This window comes from Ailuropoda melanoleuca, chromosome 13 (assembly GCF_002007445.2).
Source record: "Ailuropoda melanoleuca isolate Jingjing chromosome 13, ASM200744v2, whole genome shotgun sequence".
Lineage (NCBI taxonomy): Eukaryota > Metazoa > Chordata > Mammalia > Carnivora > Ursidae > Ailuropoda > Ailuropoda melanoleuca.
The window spans coordinates 44,248,076-44,267,815 of NC_048230.1; the positions used below are offsets into that span (position 1 = coordinate 44,248,076).

Genomic DNA, 19,740 nt, shown 5'->3' on the forward strand with positions numbered 1-19,740 from the left:
GACTCGGGGAGGTGTGGGCTCCAGATGTGCCCGCCGGGAGGGAGGGGTGGGGAGGAGAGAGCTGTCAACATGAGCAGAGTCCCTCCCAGGCCCCTGGCCTCCTGTGGAACGCAGCCCTGCGCACACAGGCTGTGTGCCTGGCAGGAAGGCCCCCGGAGGCCCCTCTGGGACTCTGGGGCTCCCCGCAGTGTCCCCAGCTCTCTGCGGTCTGTTCAGCCCCCTGGCGCGGTGACGTGGGTAGCAGCCCTAGGCCCGTGCTTGCTGGTATCCCGGCGGCTTGGGAAGGGTTAAGCCCGGCGGCGCTGGCTGGCACGCGGAGAGGTAATTGCTGTTGGCAGCGGGCGCAGAGGGCTCTCCGCTCCTGGCACCGGCACCGCCGTAACTCAGTGACTGCTGGGCGGCAGGCACCACGTTTGCCGAGCGCGCACCCACACACTGCGCCCGCCGCGTGTTCCAGGCGGGGAGATTAGCGCCCAGCGCTGCTGGAGAGCCAGAGAAACCTCTTTGTGCAACAAGAAAGGGGCTGTTTTCCAAACAGGACAGGTGACAAGTGAGGGACAGTTGTTAAAATAATCTGGGCCTTAAGCACTGTGCGGAGGGCCCGTGTTGGGCAGGCGATAAGGAGCGGCCCTCGTTCCCGGTGGGGAGGCCAGGGCGGCCCAAGGCCTCGGGCGGGCAGAGCAGGATCGCTGGCCCACACTGACCTCCACCCCGCGGGCTCCCTGCCCCTGCACGCTGAGGGGCCTCCCCAGGGGAGAACCGGTGCAGAGGGGGCTGGGCCCTGGCTCGAGCTTCGCTGCGGCTGTGGGTGGGCCCCAGACTCTCCGCACCTCTCCCCCCGCCCCCCCCAAAAAAAAAAAAAGGGGGGACCACCTCAAAATAAAGTAACGGAATAACGGCCACGGCCCCACCCAGGCCCAGCCCCAGCCCCAGGCGCACGGGCACACCCGGGCTGGCTGACTCAGTTTCCCCTCCATGCACGGGTGGCCCGTGGTCGGGGTGGCAGCTCTGCTTCAGGAGGCGTGTATCCCCTTCCCCTCTGTCCCCCCCTTGGGGACCTCGCCAGCATGGAGGGCGGTTTGTGGGCAGTGCCACCTGCCCTGGGGCTTGGGGAGAAGGTGTCCCCGTCCTGCCCCCTGCGGGCTGTGGAGAGGGCGGGGTGGGAGGCAGGCTGCAGACAGCGCCCTCAACGGCCTCCCGCCACTCACTTCCCCTGAGCCAACGGCTACACCAGCCGAGCGGCTGGTAGCCTTTGGGGCACCCGGCCACCTCGAGCTGCAGCCCCAGGGGAGTCCACCTGGCTGGGGGTGGGGCACCCTAGCCTGTGCGGGCCTGCCTCCACCTTGGCCAGAGTGCTCCAGAGGCTTCTCTGTGGCCTGAGTGGGAAGAGGGTCAGGGCTAGGCCACACTTGAGGACATTTGCCCCCCTCAGGCCAGCGCTGAGGCCTGTCCCTCCACCCAGCCCCCAAACACTGCCTGCACCGCCTGGGGCTCGACATGCCCGCAGCCTGCTGGGGGAGAGCATGCCTGCCACGGCGAGGGGCTCAGTGGGCAAGGGCAGGTGGACAGAGGACGACGGAAGACAGGATGTGGCCTCTTAACCACCCACCCCGCCTCCAGAGCACAGGGCGTGTAGGGAGTAGGGCCTGACCAAGGCCGAAAGTGGGCCTCGGAAGGGGCAGCGGCTCTGAAGGGGAGAGCACACCCCCTGCCCCCGCCCCGACCTGCCAGGTCCTACCTGAGGGTAGCTGGTGTGTGGGTGTCCTGGGGACCATGCAACCACACATACCTTCCAGGCCTGTGCCTCAGTTTACCCCCTCGCCATCTCCCTTTTCTCTGCCTTCCGTTGAGCTGCCCCGCCTCGGGATCTCCTTCCTGCGGGGGTTCCCCTGCCCTCCGCCCTCTGCCTGTCTGCCTGCTGCAGCCTCGCTCCCCCGACAGGCCACGTGGTGCCGGCTGCCTCGCTGCGAGCTTGGAGCGTAAAGGCCGGCGGGCGGGTGGGGCCGGAGCGAGTGGCAGCGCTTGCTGGCTGGCTGCCCTGGCAGCGTGCCTGGCTGCTAGTTTGACTGGGTGCCAGCTGGCTCCCCGCGTGCTGGGGCCTGTTTCTCTGCCGTGTGTGTTCGGAGAGAAGGGGGGTGAGGCGGGCGGGGGGCACGCGACACGGCCGGAGAGTGGGGGCCGGCAGGCATGGTGGGCTGCCTGGGCGGGCTGCTTAGAGATCTGGCTCTCACCCTCGTCCTGCTTCCTTCCACGGCCCCCAGGATGGGCAGGGTGGCAGGTGCCCCGCAAAGCCTGTGCACCACCCCCTCCCTGACCTGGGGTTGGCCCAGGGCTGGGCCCCTAAAGGGCCAGGAGGCCAGGACAGGGCAGCAGGTGGGGGCCAGGTCAGAGGAGAGACCAGGTGACCCCACCCCGCCAACTCCAGACAGGACTCCCCACCTCTCTGTTGGCGGACCTAGCTCGCCAGCTGGGGGGCAGCCCCCAGAGCAAGGGCCCAGGCTTCCTGCATCCCGGGCAGAGCAGCTGGGGTGCAGGGGAGGCACCCTGGCGCTAGAGGAGCCGCCCCCGAACATCTGGCCTGGGGCAGAGCCTCCTGGCCTCCTAGGCTCGCCCAAATGAAGGGTCCTGCCGGAAGCTGGAAGTTCTCCTCTGAGGCTTAGGTGGGAGTGGGCGGCGGAACTGGCCCAGGGCAGGGGTGAGCCAGTGTCCAGCCCAGCTGCCCTGGGTGGGTCCGAGCAGGGGGGGCACACAGCACAGCTGGTCCCATTGTCATGGAGCCTGGCCCCTCTCTCCCCACCCCACCCCCAGCTGCCGGCCTGGGACCACCCACAGGGCCGGTGAAAGGGGATTCTGTTCCTGGGGGCTCAGCTGGGGAGGGATGGGGCCCCTAGCTGCTGTGCACCACAGCCCGGGATACTCGTGGTCTCTTGTGCCACCTGGAGGGGGAGCCTTGGGAGGCAGCAGGCCCACGTGCCATCCCCGGCCGTGGGCCCCGCGGGCCTCCCTCTGGGGCTGGGCCAGCCTCCAGTGGGCGCTCCCTGCTGCTCCCAGACCCCAGTTTCCCACATCCTGCCAGCTGCCCCTCCAGGACTTCAGGCCTCAGCCTCATGGGAACGCTGGGGAGGGAGTGGGAGCCTGGAGCATGTCTGTGTGAGGGACCAAGGTGTCACCCAGCTTCCACCATCTCTGCATGACCCCAGAGGTCATCCTGCCTCCTGGAGCTCTGTATTCCAGAACCATCTGGAGGAGCTGTCTGAGGCGTGTCTCCGCCCTGGACCCCGGCCCCTCGCCCCAGGCCCTGTCAGCTCCTTCTTCTCCTGGCCTCAGTTTCCCTGACGGCTCAGATCTCCTGGGACTCTGCCCCCCCAGAACCACTGAGCGGGAAAGGAGGCGCCCACATCTGCGCCCCCTCGCCCTGCCTCCCTGACCCCTGCCCATGCTGGAAGGAAGGAGGTGGCTCGTGGAGACAGCTGACTGCTCTGCGATCTGAGGACAGAATGTGGGAAGGCGCCCCAAGTTCCCTGGGTCCCAACACGGAAATCAGGGAGGCCCGTCTCTTGTGGACCTCGGACCCCCTCCAGAGCCTCCTTGGGGCTTTTGTGTGGCCAGCCTTCCCTGACCCCTGCCGGTGCCCCCCATCCCTGGCTGTACCCTGCCCTGGTCCATGTCCCCATCAGGGTCCCAGCCTGCAGTCCACTCCCCAGCTGCAGGCCTGACCGTGGGGCTCGGGCAGGCTTCCTTCAGGGGGCTCCTGACTTGTGTAATTGGTTGCTGGGAGCACAGGTCCCAACCTGATCCCTGGGAGGCTAGTCCCGGGCAGGGGCCACTCTGCTGGCCCAGCCTGCCCGGTGCTGCTCCGGGTCCTGAGGCCACAGGTGGCCCTGAGGTCGGGAGGCCAGGGCCAGTCCCTGGCTCTAGGTCAGGCCAGGAGCACAGCTGTGGTGCTCGCGATAATGACATTTTGTGCTGACCCTGGCCCAGGGATGGCTCTGGCCTTGTTTACTTCTCTGAGCAACACCATGGTATGTGGGCGGCTCCCCATTTTATAGGGGAGGAAACAGGCTTGGGAAAGTGTGTGGTGGGCTTCGAGTCCGGAGAGGCTGACTGGGAGGCTGTCCACTGCTCCCTTTCTCTCGGAGGCCCCGGGTGTCCCCAAACCCTGTCTCCCTCCGCCTTCCTTGTGTCGGGGGTAGCTTCGCCCTTTTCCAGCTCCTATGGGGACCCAAGCCGGGGTGCCTGCGGCCCCGTGCCCAGGTAGTTGTGAGGGGCAGGGGGAATCAGGACCGTGCGGGACCAGGCCCAAGGCCCTTGCCCCTTGCAGGGGTCATCGTCACTGCTCAAGAGTGGTGCCTGAGAGGCTGGGAGCCCACGGCGCGTCTGGGCCTCCATTGCCCCAGCTGCACACTGCCCGGACCAGAAGAGCCCTTCTGACCCAGCGTGATACAGTCAAAGCATGGCCTCCTGGCCAGCCCGTTCCAGGTGGAGGCCTCCCTGGGCATTCACCAGCGACCACTCTGTCCTGGCTTGTGCCCTGTGGCAGCTGTCCACCACTGGGCCAGCAGCCTTGGCCCCTTCCTGGGCTGACATTTGCAGAGGGAGTGCGTGTGAGGACAGCACCCTCCACGCTGGGGAGAGGTCCCTGTGTCACCGCTCGGGGAAGATGGCCTGTCTGCGGCCCAGCCGTATGTGGGGCTGGGTTGGGGTGTTCTCGTGGCCCAGGCATGTTGGCCTGCGTGTGGCCAGGCCACCCTAACTACAGGGCTTGGAGCCCTCTGGAGGGCAGGTGGCCGCCCCTGGATGGCTTCCTAGCAGCCAGAGTTGTACTGTGGGATGTCAGTGAAGGTTTTGGGGGTCACGCCGGTTTGCCCCACCTCGCTCTGAGGGGCTCTGCCTCTGTGCTTTGGGCAGCCTGAGCCTTGCTCCTCCATGCAGAGCGTGTGCCAGGAGCCCAGGACGGTCCATGAACTGCCCGGATCCCAGGCAGGCTGCCCACTCGTCCAGAGACGCCTACAGGAGCCCGTCCCCTTCCCCTGCTCTTAGCACTCCTCTGGGCCTGGGAGGAGACCAGGGCTGCCAGGCCCCGCACCTTGGGCAGTGGGGGGCAGTGTGAATGCGTGGAGCTGCCGAACCGGGACTTTGACAGATAGGATGAGACCGAAACCACCAGTAGCCCACACCGGGGCCCCGAACCCCAGCTGCGGGAGGCTGAGGCGTGGGCTCTCCCTGAGCGCTGAGCTTGCGAAGTCCACTCCATCCCAGAGAGGGAGTCTCACTCTGAAAGCCCAGTGTGGACACCCACGGGTCTGACCACCAAGTGTGAGGGGGCCTCTGGATGGAAGCAGGGAGGACACGGGGAGGGGGCTGTTGCAAGCTTATTCTCTTCAGACACTAGAGCAGGGATGGCCCGGGTCCTGCCAGCTGGCTGCCAACGCTCCTCCCCTTCCCAGGGCAGACATTACTAGTCAATCACAGCACTCCAACGGCATGTGGGTACAGCCTCAGAATCCTTCTGAACCCAGCATTCTGGGTGGTCACTGTCATTTAGTAGACTTGTGTGCCACACTTGAAACCCACTGACATCCTGGAAGGGGTGTCACGTGGCTGAGAGCCAGCGTCCAGTTAGGGTCAGGCGTGGGGCCAGGACCCCTAGCCGGCCACGTGTGGCAGCATCCTGACTGACAGGAGTGTGGCTGGGCCAGGGTGGGATCCATGAGGGCCAGCAGGCAGGCGGGGGTGCAAGGTCTGCTGGGGCTGCATCTGGAGGGGCTGACCCTTGCTGAACCCCCCAAGAGTGGGCCTGACCCAGAGGAGACGGGGCTCTGATTGGCCAGACGGGCAGTCGGGTTCCTCAGAGCCCGCCCCCAGTGGTCATGTTCTGGGGAGCTGCCTTCGGGGTTTGACGCTGGGACCCTCCTGGCGGCCCGCCTCCCCAGCTCAAGGCTCGTCCAGGGATTGGAGCCTCAGGATAGGGGAGGGTGACCCCTCCAGGGAGATGGCAGTGCTGTTTGCCAAGGTGGCCTGGGGACGGGGTGCCTGCTGCGGAAAGGCAGGACCCTGGCGGAGGGAAGGTGGCAGGAGTCTACTGAGCTCTGTGGGCCTGCGCTGGGGACCCCCAGCCTCCCCCAGAGAGTCCCGGTCCTCTGCTTGGCTGGCCACACCCATGCCCCCAGACCTGGCCTCCTGAGAGACGCGAGAGCGGTGCCCAGCACCCCCCCTAGGAAGGCGGCCCCTGGGAGGGCAGGGTCGGGGGGTTGCCGCCCCCCAGCCTTGGTGGAGCAGAGGTTCCGGGTCTGGCCCGGGGTGGGTGGGGAAGGACTGCAGTGGGACCCAGGCGTAAGGAGGTGCTGTGGGGTGGGCCAAGTGGTTCCACTGGGAGAGGAGGGCAGGCACGGGGGTGCCGGGGCCGCCCCTCCTTCCTCGTGGCTCAGGGGCTTGCAGCGGGCCTTGGGTCCTCCCAGGCACCCACCTCTTCACCCCGCCCTCCATGGCACCCCTGTCTTCTTGCCCGTGTCCCCTCTAAAGTGTCCCTGCCTTTGTTCCTATCTCTGCTGTGCTTCAGACCTGCCTTCGGAGCAGCCCCTACCTGGGGTGGGCTGCCTGCTGTCCTCTGCCCACCCCCCAACTTCCCGCGACCTTCCCGGAGAGCCAGCGAAGGGGTCGCGGTGTGGGGTCACTTGCCCCCAGCAGCCCAGGGACCGGGTATGCACTGCTTCTGCCCACCGCGTGACTGTTTGTGCTTCATTACACCCATCGGGCGGTGGCCTTGACCCTTTGTCCCCTGCTGTCCCTTCTGTCATGGGACTAGGTTGAGTCTCCTGGCGGCTCACAGAAGCGACGGCAGATGGAGGGTGTCCGCCATGAGACGCCCACTGAGGCCCGGGGCTCTGCCTCAGAGCTCATCAAGGCCCCCCAGGGCCTCGAGGGCAGTGGGAGCCCAGGGATGGGCCCGGGGCCTGGCCCCCCACCATGGACCGTTGATTTACACGCAATCACCACCTGTCCCTTAAGGTGGTCACAGTAGCCCCAACCGCAAGGGTTACAAGGGTCTGGGAAGGGGGTCCCAGACCACACTGTCCCCTGAAGGAGTGTGGGGTTGAGGACCTCTGGTCCTGGGTTCCTGGGTGTCCAGCCCCCACCCCGCTCCCTGTGCCTCGAGCCCTCCTGATGACCGAAGCCCCCACGTTTCACCCCCCCCCCCCCCCGCCACAGCCCCTTCAAAGCTAGCGGCCGGGGGTCCCAGCCACATCGGCCCTGGCCGATGCCTTCTCAGAACAGCTGCTCTGGTTTGTAAAATCCTTGTTTATTTTCCTCAGTTCAGAGAGCATGATCATGTCGGGGGAAAGGGCTGGGCTAGGAGCCCCCCAGATCCCCTTCCAGCCCCCCCAGGCCCCAGCCCATGCCCCTTCTGCTGCTTCTTCCCCCCGTGGGCCCCCGACTTCCTCCCCCCAGCCCAAATCCCCTCTGGGGTCTCCCAGGGAAGGCTGGAGGTGGGAGCGGGGCCCCTGCGCCCCGGCCTGGACGGCCACCAGCTCAGGCCGTACCCTCACCACCCCCACCCCACCAGCTGAGCGCCTGCTCCCCAAGAGGCCGGGTGGGCTGCAGGCCTGGACCTCCCGAGGGGGTCACGGGGTAGGGGGGGGGTCCATGCCCGGGAAACGGGTTCTGGGAAGGAGGCATTTACAGACTTCTGTTTACCAAAACGAGGCCCGTAAAACATTTAACAGCAGCCAATTAAAAGGGGACAGCTGTGGTGGTTTCACCGCTCCCCCCATACAGCGCACACAGGCCTGGCCCCCCTGCCCTGCTGCTCCCGTCCCCGGCCCGCTCTCAGCTTTTGTCAAGGCTTCCAGGAGCTGAGTTTAATCTCGGGAGCAGCTGTTCCAGATGTGTCTCGGCACACAGACCAGCCAGCTGGCCAGGCTCTCCGGACCCAGCCCTGCCCTCAGCAGGAGGGGCTCAAGGGGACAGGCCAGGGCGGCCATTGGCACCTTTCCCAGGCCCTCAGATGAGCCCAGGGGTGTGAGCCCGAAGCAGGGAGACCTCTAGGGCCTCTTGGAGGCTGCAGATGGGGCCGGTGTAGCGGGGTGCTGCGAGCCTGTGGGACCCGGGACACATTCTGCGTAGAACGGTCCTCGGGGAGGCGACTCCACAGCTTCACCTCGGACCCACTGGGCCGGAGGACGTAAGATGGCATCGTTAGGGCCTGGAGGGTGGCCTGCCTCTGCCGCAGGGCCCGCTGGGATCGGGTGGCAGGCCACCCCATGTGGAATGGGGGCCTGCTCTTGGGGGATCCGGGAGCACCCCCATTCCCTGCTGGCCGTGTTCCAGTCCAGGCTCTGCTCCTGCAGCCCCGTTCGCAACCTCTGAGCTGAGAGACAGCCTGCCCCACGCCGGCACAGCTCCCCCAGCCTCAGGCCAGGCGCGGGCCTCCCGGGCCCCTGATAATGACAGTGGCCTCCGGGCTGCCCCCCCGTGCACCCACAGCCGCCCCCCCCACTGAGATACAGCCAGGCCCCACCGGCCTCTGGCCTCCCCCCGACCCCCAGGCAGCCTCGGCATCCGGCAGGCCCACCTCCGGCCATGAGCGAATCCCCCAGGCCCTCTGAGGACATGGGGGCCTGGAGGTCTGTCCTGTGGTTCTGACCCTGCCCCTTCTGGAAAGGTGTTTCCCACAAGTTACTCTGTGGAGTGCTCAGCCACCAGCTGTTACAAGGAATGTTCCAGTGGGGCCTCAGAGGGTTCAGTCATAAATGGAGTTTGGAAAACAGTTGATGAGCAAGATGGAATGGACCCCACTGTGGCACACTCAGAGGGGGTGCCGGTGCCCCTGGTCCCCAGGCGTGTGGCTCCCGGCATGCCTACGACAGCCTCTCGCCTGGGGACCTGGCCTGGCCTGCCCTTCCGGGATGGCTGTCTGCAAGGCCCCGTGGCAGCTCCTCCCTCTCCCTGTCCCTGTGGCCCTGCTCCCTGGGGAAACCCCTGGATGGCTGCTCCCTCTTGGCAGCCAAGGCTGCCCGGAAGGGTGGGAAGCTACTCCCAGGAGCCGGCCACTCTTGGGACAATCATGGGGTCCCCAAGAGAAACTCCTACCGAGCAGATTTTCCACAGAGAAAAAGTTCAGAGCATTGGCTCAAAGCACAAGTCTTAGAGGAAGACTGTCCTGCCCGCCACCGCCCAGCTGGCCACTCGGCGGCCCCGGCAATGGGCCCGCACTGCCACCCCTCCCTGCTCGGCCAGGTCAGGAATTACTGGTGGTGAAGAGCCACATTCGAGGTGACTGGTGGCTCTGGGCATCCAGCAGACACACATGTGCCTGGCCAGGGCCCCGGGGCCTGGACGGGCCTCCCGGACCATGCTAACTTCTGTCCGTCTTCATCCCTTCCGGGCCAGTGTGTGTCCCAGGTAGCTGGAGCCCCCAAGGTCCACGGCTGGCGGGGATGGGGGGCCAGGGTGCGGCTGATTTTCCTGTGCTGGGCAGGGCCAGGCCTGGAGGACAGTTTAGGCCCCAGGGGGACAGAGAAGGGCCTGGCTGGCATGACTCAGAAGTGCCAGGGAGGGTCTCCGGGCTGGGGGCCAGCTCCCTCTGTAGATCGCAGAGCACAGAGGAGGCCCAGCCCATGGACAGCCCGCAGGGCCAGCCGCCTCCAGCAAGACAGGGCTCTGTCACACCCCAACTGCGCCAGCCCCAGGGCGTGGGCTGCCCGACCCCGGAGCTGCCCAGTAGCTTGGACGTCGCAGGCCAAGGGGGTGTCTGGCCCTGGCCGTGCTGGCTGGGAGTCGAGCCCGTGTCCAGCATGTGTGTCCTCCCAGGTTGCCTCTCCAGAGCCGCTTTGCTGCCCTGCCCGGAGCTCCCGCGCTGCCGAGGGCTGCTGGGGGAGGAAGCACAGGCACCCTCCACCGTCCCCCATCCTCCTCTCCCAGCCCATCAGCAATTCAATTTGTGCCGCACCAGAGGGATGATGTTAGTCGAGTCAGAGTTAATATGATGTATTGATGGGTTGATTTCCCACCGGCGGACTATGCACCCGGCTCTGCGGGGCGTCGCCCCCGGGCTGCCCACCGCTTTTCACCTCCCTGGGGTTGGGGTGGCCACAGCCTCAGCCTGGGAGGTGACTCTGTAGCCAGTCTCCTTGCTTCTCTAGCTCCAGGGTACCCCAGATTTTCGGGGAGTCTGGCATCCACCTTCCTACCCATGAGCCACTTGGATCACCATGGAAACAGCAATGTTCTCTACGGGCAACATCGTTTCTATGGAACCCAAAAAGGCAAGTGCTGGCTTGGGGCCGTGCTGGGGTCTGGGGCGCAGGGCATCCCGGAGGGTCGGGCAGGACGGGGCCGGGGGCTTCTGGGGCCCTGGGTAAAGATGGCACGCCTGGGCAGACCTTCCCCTGGGTCTCGGCCACAGCGGTGAGGGGCTGAAGGAGAGTGAGCCTGCTTCTCAGGCTCTTGGAGGGCTGAACGTCCCAGGAGCAGGGCCAGAGGCAGGTTATGCGCTGGGGCCAGGTGAGCACTCTGAAGCCACAGCCAGGACCTCTCTGGCTCTCGTGGAAGTGTCTCCAGTAACCGCAGTCCTGAGTGGTGGCGCTCAGCTCCCTCAGCACCTAGCCTTGCCCCGCACACCTATTTCCTGTCCCCTCCCCCCGCCTGGGCAGCCCAGGGAGAAAATGCCATCGGGCAGGGTGTGGAGGCCCCCAAGAGCCGGCACCAGTGGCCTCACTGAGCGGCACGAGTCCCAGGCCCCCCGCTGCGTACCAGGCCCTCGGGTCACACAGAGTCTGCAGGCCGTGTTGGGGCAGCAGTGTGTCCCAGCACACAGAGGAGGGGCTCTCCCTCCATTGGCAGAAGGGGGCCTCCAGAGGTGTCCCTGGAGAGGGGACACTGAGGTCAGGGCTTTGCTGAGGAGAAGACAGGACTGGTGGGGCCGCGCGTGCACGCTCTCCCGTGTGCACGCACACACTGTCATGCAAAGGCCCGACCTCCAGGGCGTGGATCCCATCGAGGAGCCCGAGGGAGGTGGGGCTGCCTGGAGAAAGGACAGGTGTGGGGAGTGGCCAGGGGCCTTCGGGCCCTGTCTCACAGGTTTTTCTTGGGTGGAGTGCCATCTCATCTGGGCCTTAGAAAGGGCTGTCTGGGTGGTGCCCAGGAGATGGGCAGGGAGACTGTTGGGTTGGTTACATGTTTCAGATGACAGGTGGTATAGACAGATTGGGACACGAGGACCAAGGCCCTAGATGACCCCCGTCCGTGGCCAGGCTGTGGGAGGGGTGCAGCTCGGGGTGGGGGGGGCCATCGTCCACACACAGGGGCTTTCCCAGTGGTATCCGGGAGGAGGCTGGACACACGTGGTGGGGGTCCGTGCCACGGGAGCCCCCTGGGTGAGGACAGACACAGCTCGGGAGGGCCCAAGGACCCCCAAGACTGGGGGTCTCCGTGGAGGCAGAGGAGGGGCCCAGCAAGCACCCAGCAGGGTCTTGGAGATGGACAGGACGCCAGGCAGGGCTCCAAGAGGTAGTGGTTAGATCAGACGGGGTCTCGGGGGAGGAAGGGGACGGCAGCGAGGCAGTCTGGGAGGTGAGCCTATGGCTAACCCTCCCGTCCTCCTACCCCCCCCGCCCAGCCCTTTCTCCCAAGCCTCCCACTCCAGGACATTGGTGTGTCTTGTGACTTTGGTCCTGGCAGGGCGGCTGAGGTCGGGAAAGCCTCCGCCTTGACCCAGCCCGGGACTGGCCTGCTGGGATTAATGCAGATGAGACCCGGCCTGCGGGGGGGGCCAAGAGAGCCCCCCATGCCCACCCCCAGGGGATGGATAGATGCTGGACGCTCCCAGGGAACCCACGTTTCCTTCAGCTTGGGCCAGGTGCCCTGCTCCCCCGAGGACAGCCCCCCGCAGGCCACGGGCTGGGTCTCCCAAACTCCTACATGTGCAGCTGTTTGGACAGCGTTCGTCAGGGCTGAACCAGAGCCAGTACCCCCTCCAGCAGCAGGTCGCCGGCACCCTGGAGCGCTGGTGGCCTCTCGGCTTTCAGTGCTGTGGTGGGGTCGCATCCAGGATCATTCGGGTTTCGGAAATCAAGCTAATTAGGGTTCACCCAGGCTACCTTCTTCCCCCTTGTTTTAATTTAGGAAATTGACAAGGAACTTCTGGACTGAGGACAGTTTTACAAGTTCCAAATGTTCTTTGTTCCCCCTTGTCTGCCCCCTCTGGGCTCCAGGCCCTCCACGCAGCCTGTCTGCCACCCCAGCTAGGTGTAGGGGGGTAGCCCCCCAGGTCCCCAGAGGCAGGACCCCAGCCCTCCCTCTGGGAGCAGTGGGCGTCCCCATGGCTGGCCGGGGACCCCCAGAGAGAGCATGGCCCTGGGCGGGAAGGGCTTGCCCTGGGCCAAGGGCCCAAGCTGGACGGCAAGCCATAGCCCAGCACAGGGAGCCGGGGCTCCACCCACCCCCCACCCGCCTGCATGGGCCCCGAGCTGCAGGGTGTTGAAAGCCGGTCACAGGCTAGGAGTAGGGACTGTCGGCTGGGGTCACTTCCTCGTCTCTGAGCCAGAGCCCCAGCCAGAGGCACCCACAGTGGCCATGCAAAGTTGCTGGGGGCCTCCCCGGATCCTTCACAACCAGCCCAGCCTCAGACGGGGCCTCATGCTGTCCTAGGGGTCTGAGCTCTCACCGGGGCCTGGTCAGAGCTGGCCCTCAGCGGTCCTCCGTGCATGGTCCCACCGCCCGCGGTCGTGCTCCTGCAGCGCTCCGTGTGGCTGGGTGTCTGGGCACCGCCTGCTGCATGGTGGCCGTGTCCTGCCCCACGCCATGTGTGCCACCGTCCACCTAGCCAGCCCTCAGCTCCCCGGCGGTTGAAGGTTCTGCGGCTGTTTGCGAAGACCGGCCCAGGTCCTGCTCCCCCAGCGATGCATGGCCGGGGGAGATGCCTGGTCAGCGCTCACTGCCACCTGTTCCTGCGCTCCCCCCACTCATCCCCGGGTGCCGGGCAGGCAGGGGTCTGGGCCCTTCACAGGAGCTGGAGTTCCATTGACGGGGCACAGCGCTGTGGTTTAGAATGACCCGAGAGTCCTAGACGGACGGTCGCACAGCATGACTGTGCCCGTGCTCTGGGGTGTACGATCCCACGTGGTGAGCATGGGGAACTGGACACGATGTCTTTTTTGACTGTAAACCTTCCCAGACGGTAGCCGCAGGTCACTGCCAGCTGGTGGCGGTGGAGAGGCTCCTAGAGCCTGTGTCCTGGGGAAGTTGGACCTCTCCAGCCCCTGCCTCAGCTCGCCCAGTGACCTCGGTTCTCTTGGCATGCAGATAACTTCTACCTGCCTCCCCAGCCCACCCTCCTGCCTGCCAACCACAACTTCCCCGGCGTGGCCCGGGCCGCCCCCGGCCACCCCATCGGCTCCTGCAGCCGTGACCGAGGTGAGGCCGGCCCCCTGCAGAAGGGCACCAAGGACATCGATCGCTTCCTTCTGGGCAGAGAGAAGGCCGGCAAGGCAGCGGAGGGCAAGGAGCGGCCGGCGGCGGAGGAGGAGTGCGGCAAGGAGCGCCACAAGCTGGTGCTGCCCATGCCGGCAGACGGCCACTGCAAGGAGAGTGGCGTCGCGCCCCGAGGGGCCTGCGAGGGCCGCCCCAAGCACCTCGCCTCCTGCCTCCTCAACACCAAGGTGCTCAATGGCGAGATGGGCAAGGCCGCGCTGGCCAGCTGTGCGGGTGGCGTGCTGGTGCGGCCGGGTGTGGGCGTCGCGGCCTCCGGGCGCTGCCCCAAGGAGGCGGCAGGCCCCGCGGAGCCCGGGCCGGCCTTCAGCGAGTGCCTGGAGCGGCGGCAGATGCTGCATCATGCTGTGGCCTATACGGTGCCATCCGGCCTGTCCGCCGGGCCCCCCCCGCCCCTCAGCACAGGCGCCGGCTCCTTCCCCTGCCTGCAGCTGCACGCGGGCCCGGACGGGCTCTGCCCGCTACAGGACAAAGTCCCCCGAGACCTGAAGGCCAGCGGGCCCACCTTCGTGCCTTCCCTGGGACACCTGGCTGAGAAGAGCCGCCCCTTCCAGGCCACCGAGGCCTGTGCCGTGGCAGGTGAGGGCAAAGACCGACACCTCGACGGCACCTTGGCCCCCGAGCATGCCGTGCCCTATGGGGTCTCCTATGCCCACCTGAAGGCCGAGGGCAAGGGCGAGCGGCGGCCTGGGGGCTTCGAGGCTGCACTCAACCCGCGGCTCAAGGGCCTGGAGTATCTCAACAGCACAGGCCCCGAGACCCCCTTCTCCGGGCTCCCCAAAGGCGGTCTGGACAAAAGTGGTTACTTCGAGCTGCCCACCCACTCGCAGGACTGTGCCCGGCCAGGCCACCAGGACCCGCTGGGTGGGAAGGTCACCCAGGCCTGCTGCACTTTAGATAAGACCGCCAGCAAGGAGACCCCCGCAGGCCCCCCTGGGGCCCAGAAGGTGGCCCGGATCCGGCATCAGCAGCACTTGGTGACCCCCGAGGCAGAGCCAGGGGGCGGCGGGGCTGAAGCCAAGCGCAAGTCCCTGGAGCTGGCCTCTCTGGGCTACGGCGGGCCCCACCTCCCCCCGTGGAGCGTCCAGTCGGGCCAGGGCACCGCCATGGCCATTGGCGAGGAGCGCAAGCCTGGCACCTACCTAGACCCCTTTAGCGGCAGCCTGCAGCAGGCCGCCCTCCTGCCCCAGGACCTGCCCGCACCGCCTGACGAGGTCTCAGCCATGAAGAACTTACTCAAGTACAGCAACCAAGCCCTGGTCGTTGGCCAGAAGGCGCCCTTCGTGGGTCTGGGCGGCCTCAAGGCCAGCTGTGCCCAGCAGGATATGAAGTTCCCAGCCTCCAAGGGCCCAGCCCAGGCCCCCAGCGAGGCAGAGAGGCCCGACTGCGCCCGAAGCCGGGAGCACGACACCCCGCACAGTGACGTGGAAGTGAGGCAGCCGCCCGTGGGCATCGCCGTGGCCCTGTCCCGGCAGAAGGACACGGTCAGCCGGCCAGAGACGGCCTACAGTGCCAATGCCGGGCGCCAGGGACGGGCAGCCCCAACCTTCAAAGGTAGGCCCCTTGGCAGGGAGGGAGGCGGGGAGTGTGGCTGACCTGCCCTCATGGGCCCGTCTGAAGCTTCCCCGGGATGGGCCCTGGGCGCTTCTGCCATCCCCTCCCCACGTCAGCAGTCCCGTCCCTCCAAGTGCTGACCAGCCCGCCCCATCCCTCGAAGCCGCCAGTTCCCCACACCTGCCTTCAGCAGAACCCCTGAGGCCAAGGCAGGAGACCCTCCCTCGGTTCGTTGGCCCCCACGGCTCGAAGCGGGGTCCCTGCTTGCTTCAGCCGCTGGCTCCCCTGCCACCCCGACCCTGCACCCTTCTACCATCTCCTCTCCGTGCAGCAGGCAGTGCGCCCCGCTCTGCGCACGCGCTGGACCTGGAGGCCGAGGAGGAAAGGGCGCGCCTGTCTGAGGACCGCCTGGGGCTGGCCGGCCGGGAGCTGCGGCTGCAGTAAGAGCGGGGGGCTTTGGCGAGCGGGGCGGGAGCCAGGCCACAGCCCCTGGTACAGTGGCCTGACGCCGCTGGGTAGCGCACTCCCCCCACCCCCGGGGCTTTGCTGGGGCTTCTGCCCGTGTCGTGTCGGGGGGAGCTCTGGGGACTTCCCTCCGCTGTCAGGGCCACAACTGGGACAGAGGCCCCTGGTACCCAGGCCCACCTGATCCTGGGGTGTCCCCGTGACCCTCCAAGGCTGATGTCGACAGGATGGGGTGGAAGAGCTTGGTGGGTGGCTGGCGGCTGACCTTAGCCACCCCCCCCACCCCACCCGCAGGGACAAGGACCGCCTGGAGTTCTCCCGGGTCCACCCAGCAGGCGGCTGCCCCGGAGACTTGGCTCCTCATCTCATGATCGCCAGCGGTTCCTCCCTGCAGAGCGGCCAGCTGGGCGGGGACCCAGCCTCCCACCCGCACCCTGCCCACCCCCCCTGGCTGCCCCGTACCCGCAGCCCCTCCCTGTGGATGGGGGGACATTCCTACGGTCAGTGCTCCGAGGGCAGTCAGGGGACAGCCAGCGGGCATGGGGCAGGGCATGTGTCCTGGCCGGGCTTGACGGGCAGGGCTGGCCTGGGGCTGACCGGCCCAAGAGCACGGGGCCTGGCCGGCCTGGGCTCCCCGCTCCACGCTGCCTTACTGCTGTGCTTGTGTCCCCAGGCCTTGGGCACCCCGCCCTGCACCAGAACCTGCCCCCAGGCTTCACCACCTCCGTGCCCGGCTCCATGCCCTCCGTCTTCCCCCTCTCCCAGGACAGCCCCGCACAGCTAGTCATTCTGCCCTCGGAGCCCACACCCCACACTGCCCCCCACGCGCTTGGTAAGAGGCTGTGGTACGTGGGGTGTGGGAAGTGGGCCTGAGGAAGGGGGCAGCCCGCGGGGGGTGGGGCAGCGAGGCAGGCCCCCGGCCACTGCCCAGGAAGCAGGGGAGAGGTAGACGGGTCACTCAAGTGTCTGGGGCGCAGGCCGCGTCCCGTCTTCGCTGGGTCTGATGGCTCCTCTGGCCCTCCCCGCAGCTGACGTCATGGACCAGGCCTCCCTGTGGCCCCCCATGTATGGGGGCCGGGGCCCCGCCTCCCACGTGCAGCACCCAGGCCAGCTCCCCGTGTACCCCCGGTCGCAGCTCCTGCGGCAGCAAGAGCTCTACGCCCTGCAGCAGCAGCAGCAGCAGCGGGCGGCCCCCGTCCAGGTACCTGCCCCAGGCGCCCCCCCCCTCCGTGGCACCCAGGGCACCGCTCCTCCCGACCCTTCATGCTCCAGCCGGGCCTGGCCCTGGAATCCCCGCCCGCGGGACGATGCCCTGAGCCTCTCCCTCACCCTGACAGCGGAAGCCCGAGGACCATCACCCGGAGCTGGAGGAGCCCGCCCAGGAGAAGACCCTGAAGTCCACCCACAAGCCAGTTGCCTTAACCCCCACAGCCAAGGGCACCCCTTCACCGGCCACCGTAGGCCCTGCCAAGCTGTCACCTTGCTGCCACTCGCCTACCCCGAAGCCCCCCACCGGCTGCCCCACAACGCCACCACGCCCCAGCGCCCCGTGCACTTTATCCGTCTGCCCCTCGGGCAGCCCCGGGCCAGGCTCCAAGCTGCCCACCTCCGAGGACAAGAGTGGGGAGGCCCAGCGGTCCGGCGCCAACCTTAGCATGTTGGAACCAGGTGAGAGTGGGCCGCGCTGGGCTGACCTTGGCCCGCCCCCTTCCACTCTGAGGCCTTTTCCCACTTCTGGGTGTGCAGAGCTGAAGTGAGCGGGCCGCCTCATGGGGCACCTACAGGGGTGCCCTCACCTACCCAGGCAGGGCCCAGGGCACTGTTGCTTGTCCTCTGTTCTTTCTCTCCTTCCCCGTCCACAGTCCTTCCATGGGGGAAGCACTCAGGGTCCCCACCACCTCCCCCCACTTCCTGGCAGACAGGGCAGGACGAGGGTTGGGCTCCACTGCCCAGCAGTGGCGGCCACCAGTGACAAAGTGCCTGGCCTGCCAGGGACGGTGGCAGGAGATGAGCCCAGCCCGGAGTTTGGGTCTCAGCCCCCCGTCGTGTAACGTGCTCCCCGTTCCTGTCTCACCTGCTCCGAAGGCAAAGGCAGAGGGCCGGGGACCCTCCCTCCCAGGTGTGAGTCTGGGATCTGAGGCCACCCTCCCCCATCTAGAAGAGGGTCACCCGTACTCACAGCTGCCCCCTCCTGACAACACCTGCTCTTTCGCAGACCTGCCTCCTGGATACACCCGCCCTATGGCCAGCTCGGGCTTCTCCCTGTCCCCCAGCGTGCACTGTCCTGACCTCTCGGACCCCAAAACTATGCAAACTGCAGCCCCCCGGGTCCAGCCTGAGCCAGCGAGGACATTCCCGCCCGGGGAGCTGCCCCCCCGAAGCCCCCAGAGCCCACAGGAGCCAGGGTTGCCCTCAGGGGCCAGGGAGGCCACCCAGGACCTTGCCACCACCCCCCACCCTGCCGAGCGGGGACCCCTGGGGAAGGCAGCAGACCCCACCCCACTGGAGGGGCTACGAGAACTGCGATGTGGGGCCATCCTCGAGGGAGGGGGCCCCGAGGCCATTGGCCAGGCTCATTCTACTCAGGGAGGGGCTGCAGAGGAGGGGGCCGCGGCGTCCAGGGGTGGGGAGGTGGGGCCAGGGCCCTCATCAGGGGCCAGCCCCCAGGCCCCGCAGCAGCAGAGGAGTCCAGGCGTCCTCGATGAGGCCGGGCCAGGCAAGCAGCAGGCCCCCAGGGAAGCAGAGTCGGAGGAGGGGGCTGAGGCTCAGGACAAGCCGGAGGAGGAAGAGGGCCAGGGGCCTACTTCCGTGAACAGCCGCCTGCCTGGGGCGCTCCTGGGCCTGGACGCCCTGGTGGCAGCCACCATCGACCTGGGGGACCTGCCAGGCATCAGCCCGCCGGACCCGCAGCTGGCCGCTGCCCCGGGACCCCCACGCACAGGCCCTTCGCCCTGCAGCTCAGGGACTCACGGCATTGCCCTGCTCAGTGAGCTGGCTGACCTGGAGATCCAGCAGCAGAGGAGGGGGCCCGCTTTGCCAGGTGAGTACCGCCCCACCCTCTGGGAGCCCTCTGGGGCCCAGGATCAGCTGGCCAGACCGTGGGCTTCAGCACCGCTGTCCCACAGTGTGGCCCCCACAGCTGCCCTTCCACCCCCGGCCCTGGTGGCTGGGGGCAGGGCCCTTGGCTTCAGAGGAGTGGCCTCTAGGGTCGTCGCTAGCGGCTAACTGGGAAAGCAGGAAGGGCTGTGCTCCCCTCTGTAGGCGTGCAGCCCTGACCTCCTCCTCCCACCCAGGCCCAGGGGAGGTAGCTTGAGGCTGAGACAGTCCCCAGGCCTCAGACCCACCTGTCCCCCGCAGTTTCACCAGGCTGGGGGCTGGGGTGCTGGTGCTTCCTGCCCCAGGGCTGACCTGCCGGTTGAGATGCTCCTGGGCTCCCCGCACCCGGAAGAGTCCCGGGGTGCAGGCATGGACCTAGGGCCACCCCACGGTGAGTGCTGGCCCGGAGCCCATGGGGAACCCAGGCAGGCTGGAAACCCCCCTCCCGGCCCGAACAGTAACCCCAGGGGGAGCACCCCAGCCAGGCGCTATGCTCGTAATATTTATAGAAAGCGCCCAACAAAGTCTCTCGGCTCGCTCGCTCGCTTGGTTCCCTGATGCGTAAAGCTCGCTGCCTTTTACGCTGTTCCGAGGTAATGTCCTCGCTGAGTTATTCCCCGGAGGCCTCCGTGTCACTCTCCTATCCGCCTAGACGGGCCCGGCACTGTGCCGAGGGCAGTGTGCTGGGGAGCCCCTGCACGTGGGCGCCCAGCTGGACCCTGAGGAGGGCCTCGCTTAGGGCTGGGGGCTGTAGGGTGAGGCGGGGGCCCCCGGGTAGGGCCGGTGCTGCCCGGAGACACCCTGTGAGTGTGGCTGGTTCAGAGCGTGCCGAGCGGATGCCGGGCGCTGCGTGTGGCCGCCCAGTCTGTGCATGTGAATGCCTGTTGGACCGGCGCCCATTCATTGAATGAACGCTCACGTGTAGACCACATGTGTCCCAGTGTGGGCGCTGCAGCTGCGGCCCAGGCCAGGCACCCCAGTCACCAGGGTGTGTTACCAAGCGAGATGCCATGGCCAGGTCTCCACTCTGCCCTCCCCTCCTGGAGCCCCCAACCCCCACTTTCCCCTCCTGGAGCCCAAAAAAAAAAAAAAAAAAAAAAAAAAAAAAAAAAAAAAAAAAAAAAAACCCCCCACCCC

At 67.1% G+C, this 19,740-nt stretch overlaps 1 protein-coding gene across 1 annotated transcript in view; it reads left to right on the forward strand.

Annotated features, from left to right (window-relative positions):
- BAHCC1 (BAH domain and coiled-coil containing 1) overlaps positions 1-19,740 on the forward strand; it is a 56,615-nt gene that overhangs the window by 23,395 nt on the left and 13,480 nt on the right. The window contains 8 exon segments of the mRNA XM_034640162.1: positions 10,143-10,265; positions 13,303-15,042; positions 15,374-15,482; positions 15,802-16,007; positions 16,181-16,339; positions 16,536-16,708; positions 16,845-17,175; positions 17,723-18,547. Of these exon segments, the coding sequence (XP_034496053.1) occupies positions 10,143-10,265; positions 13,303-15,042; positions 15,374-15,482; positions 15,802-16,007; positions 16,181-16,339; positions 16,536-16,708; positions 16,845-17,175; positions 17,723-18,547 (3,666 nt within the window).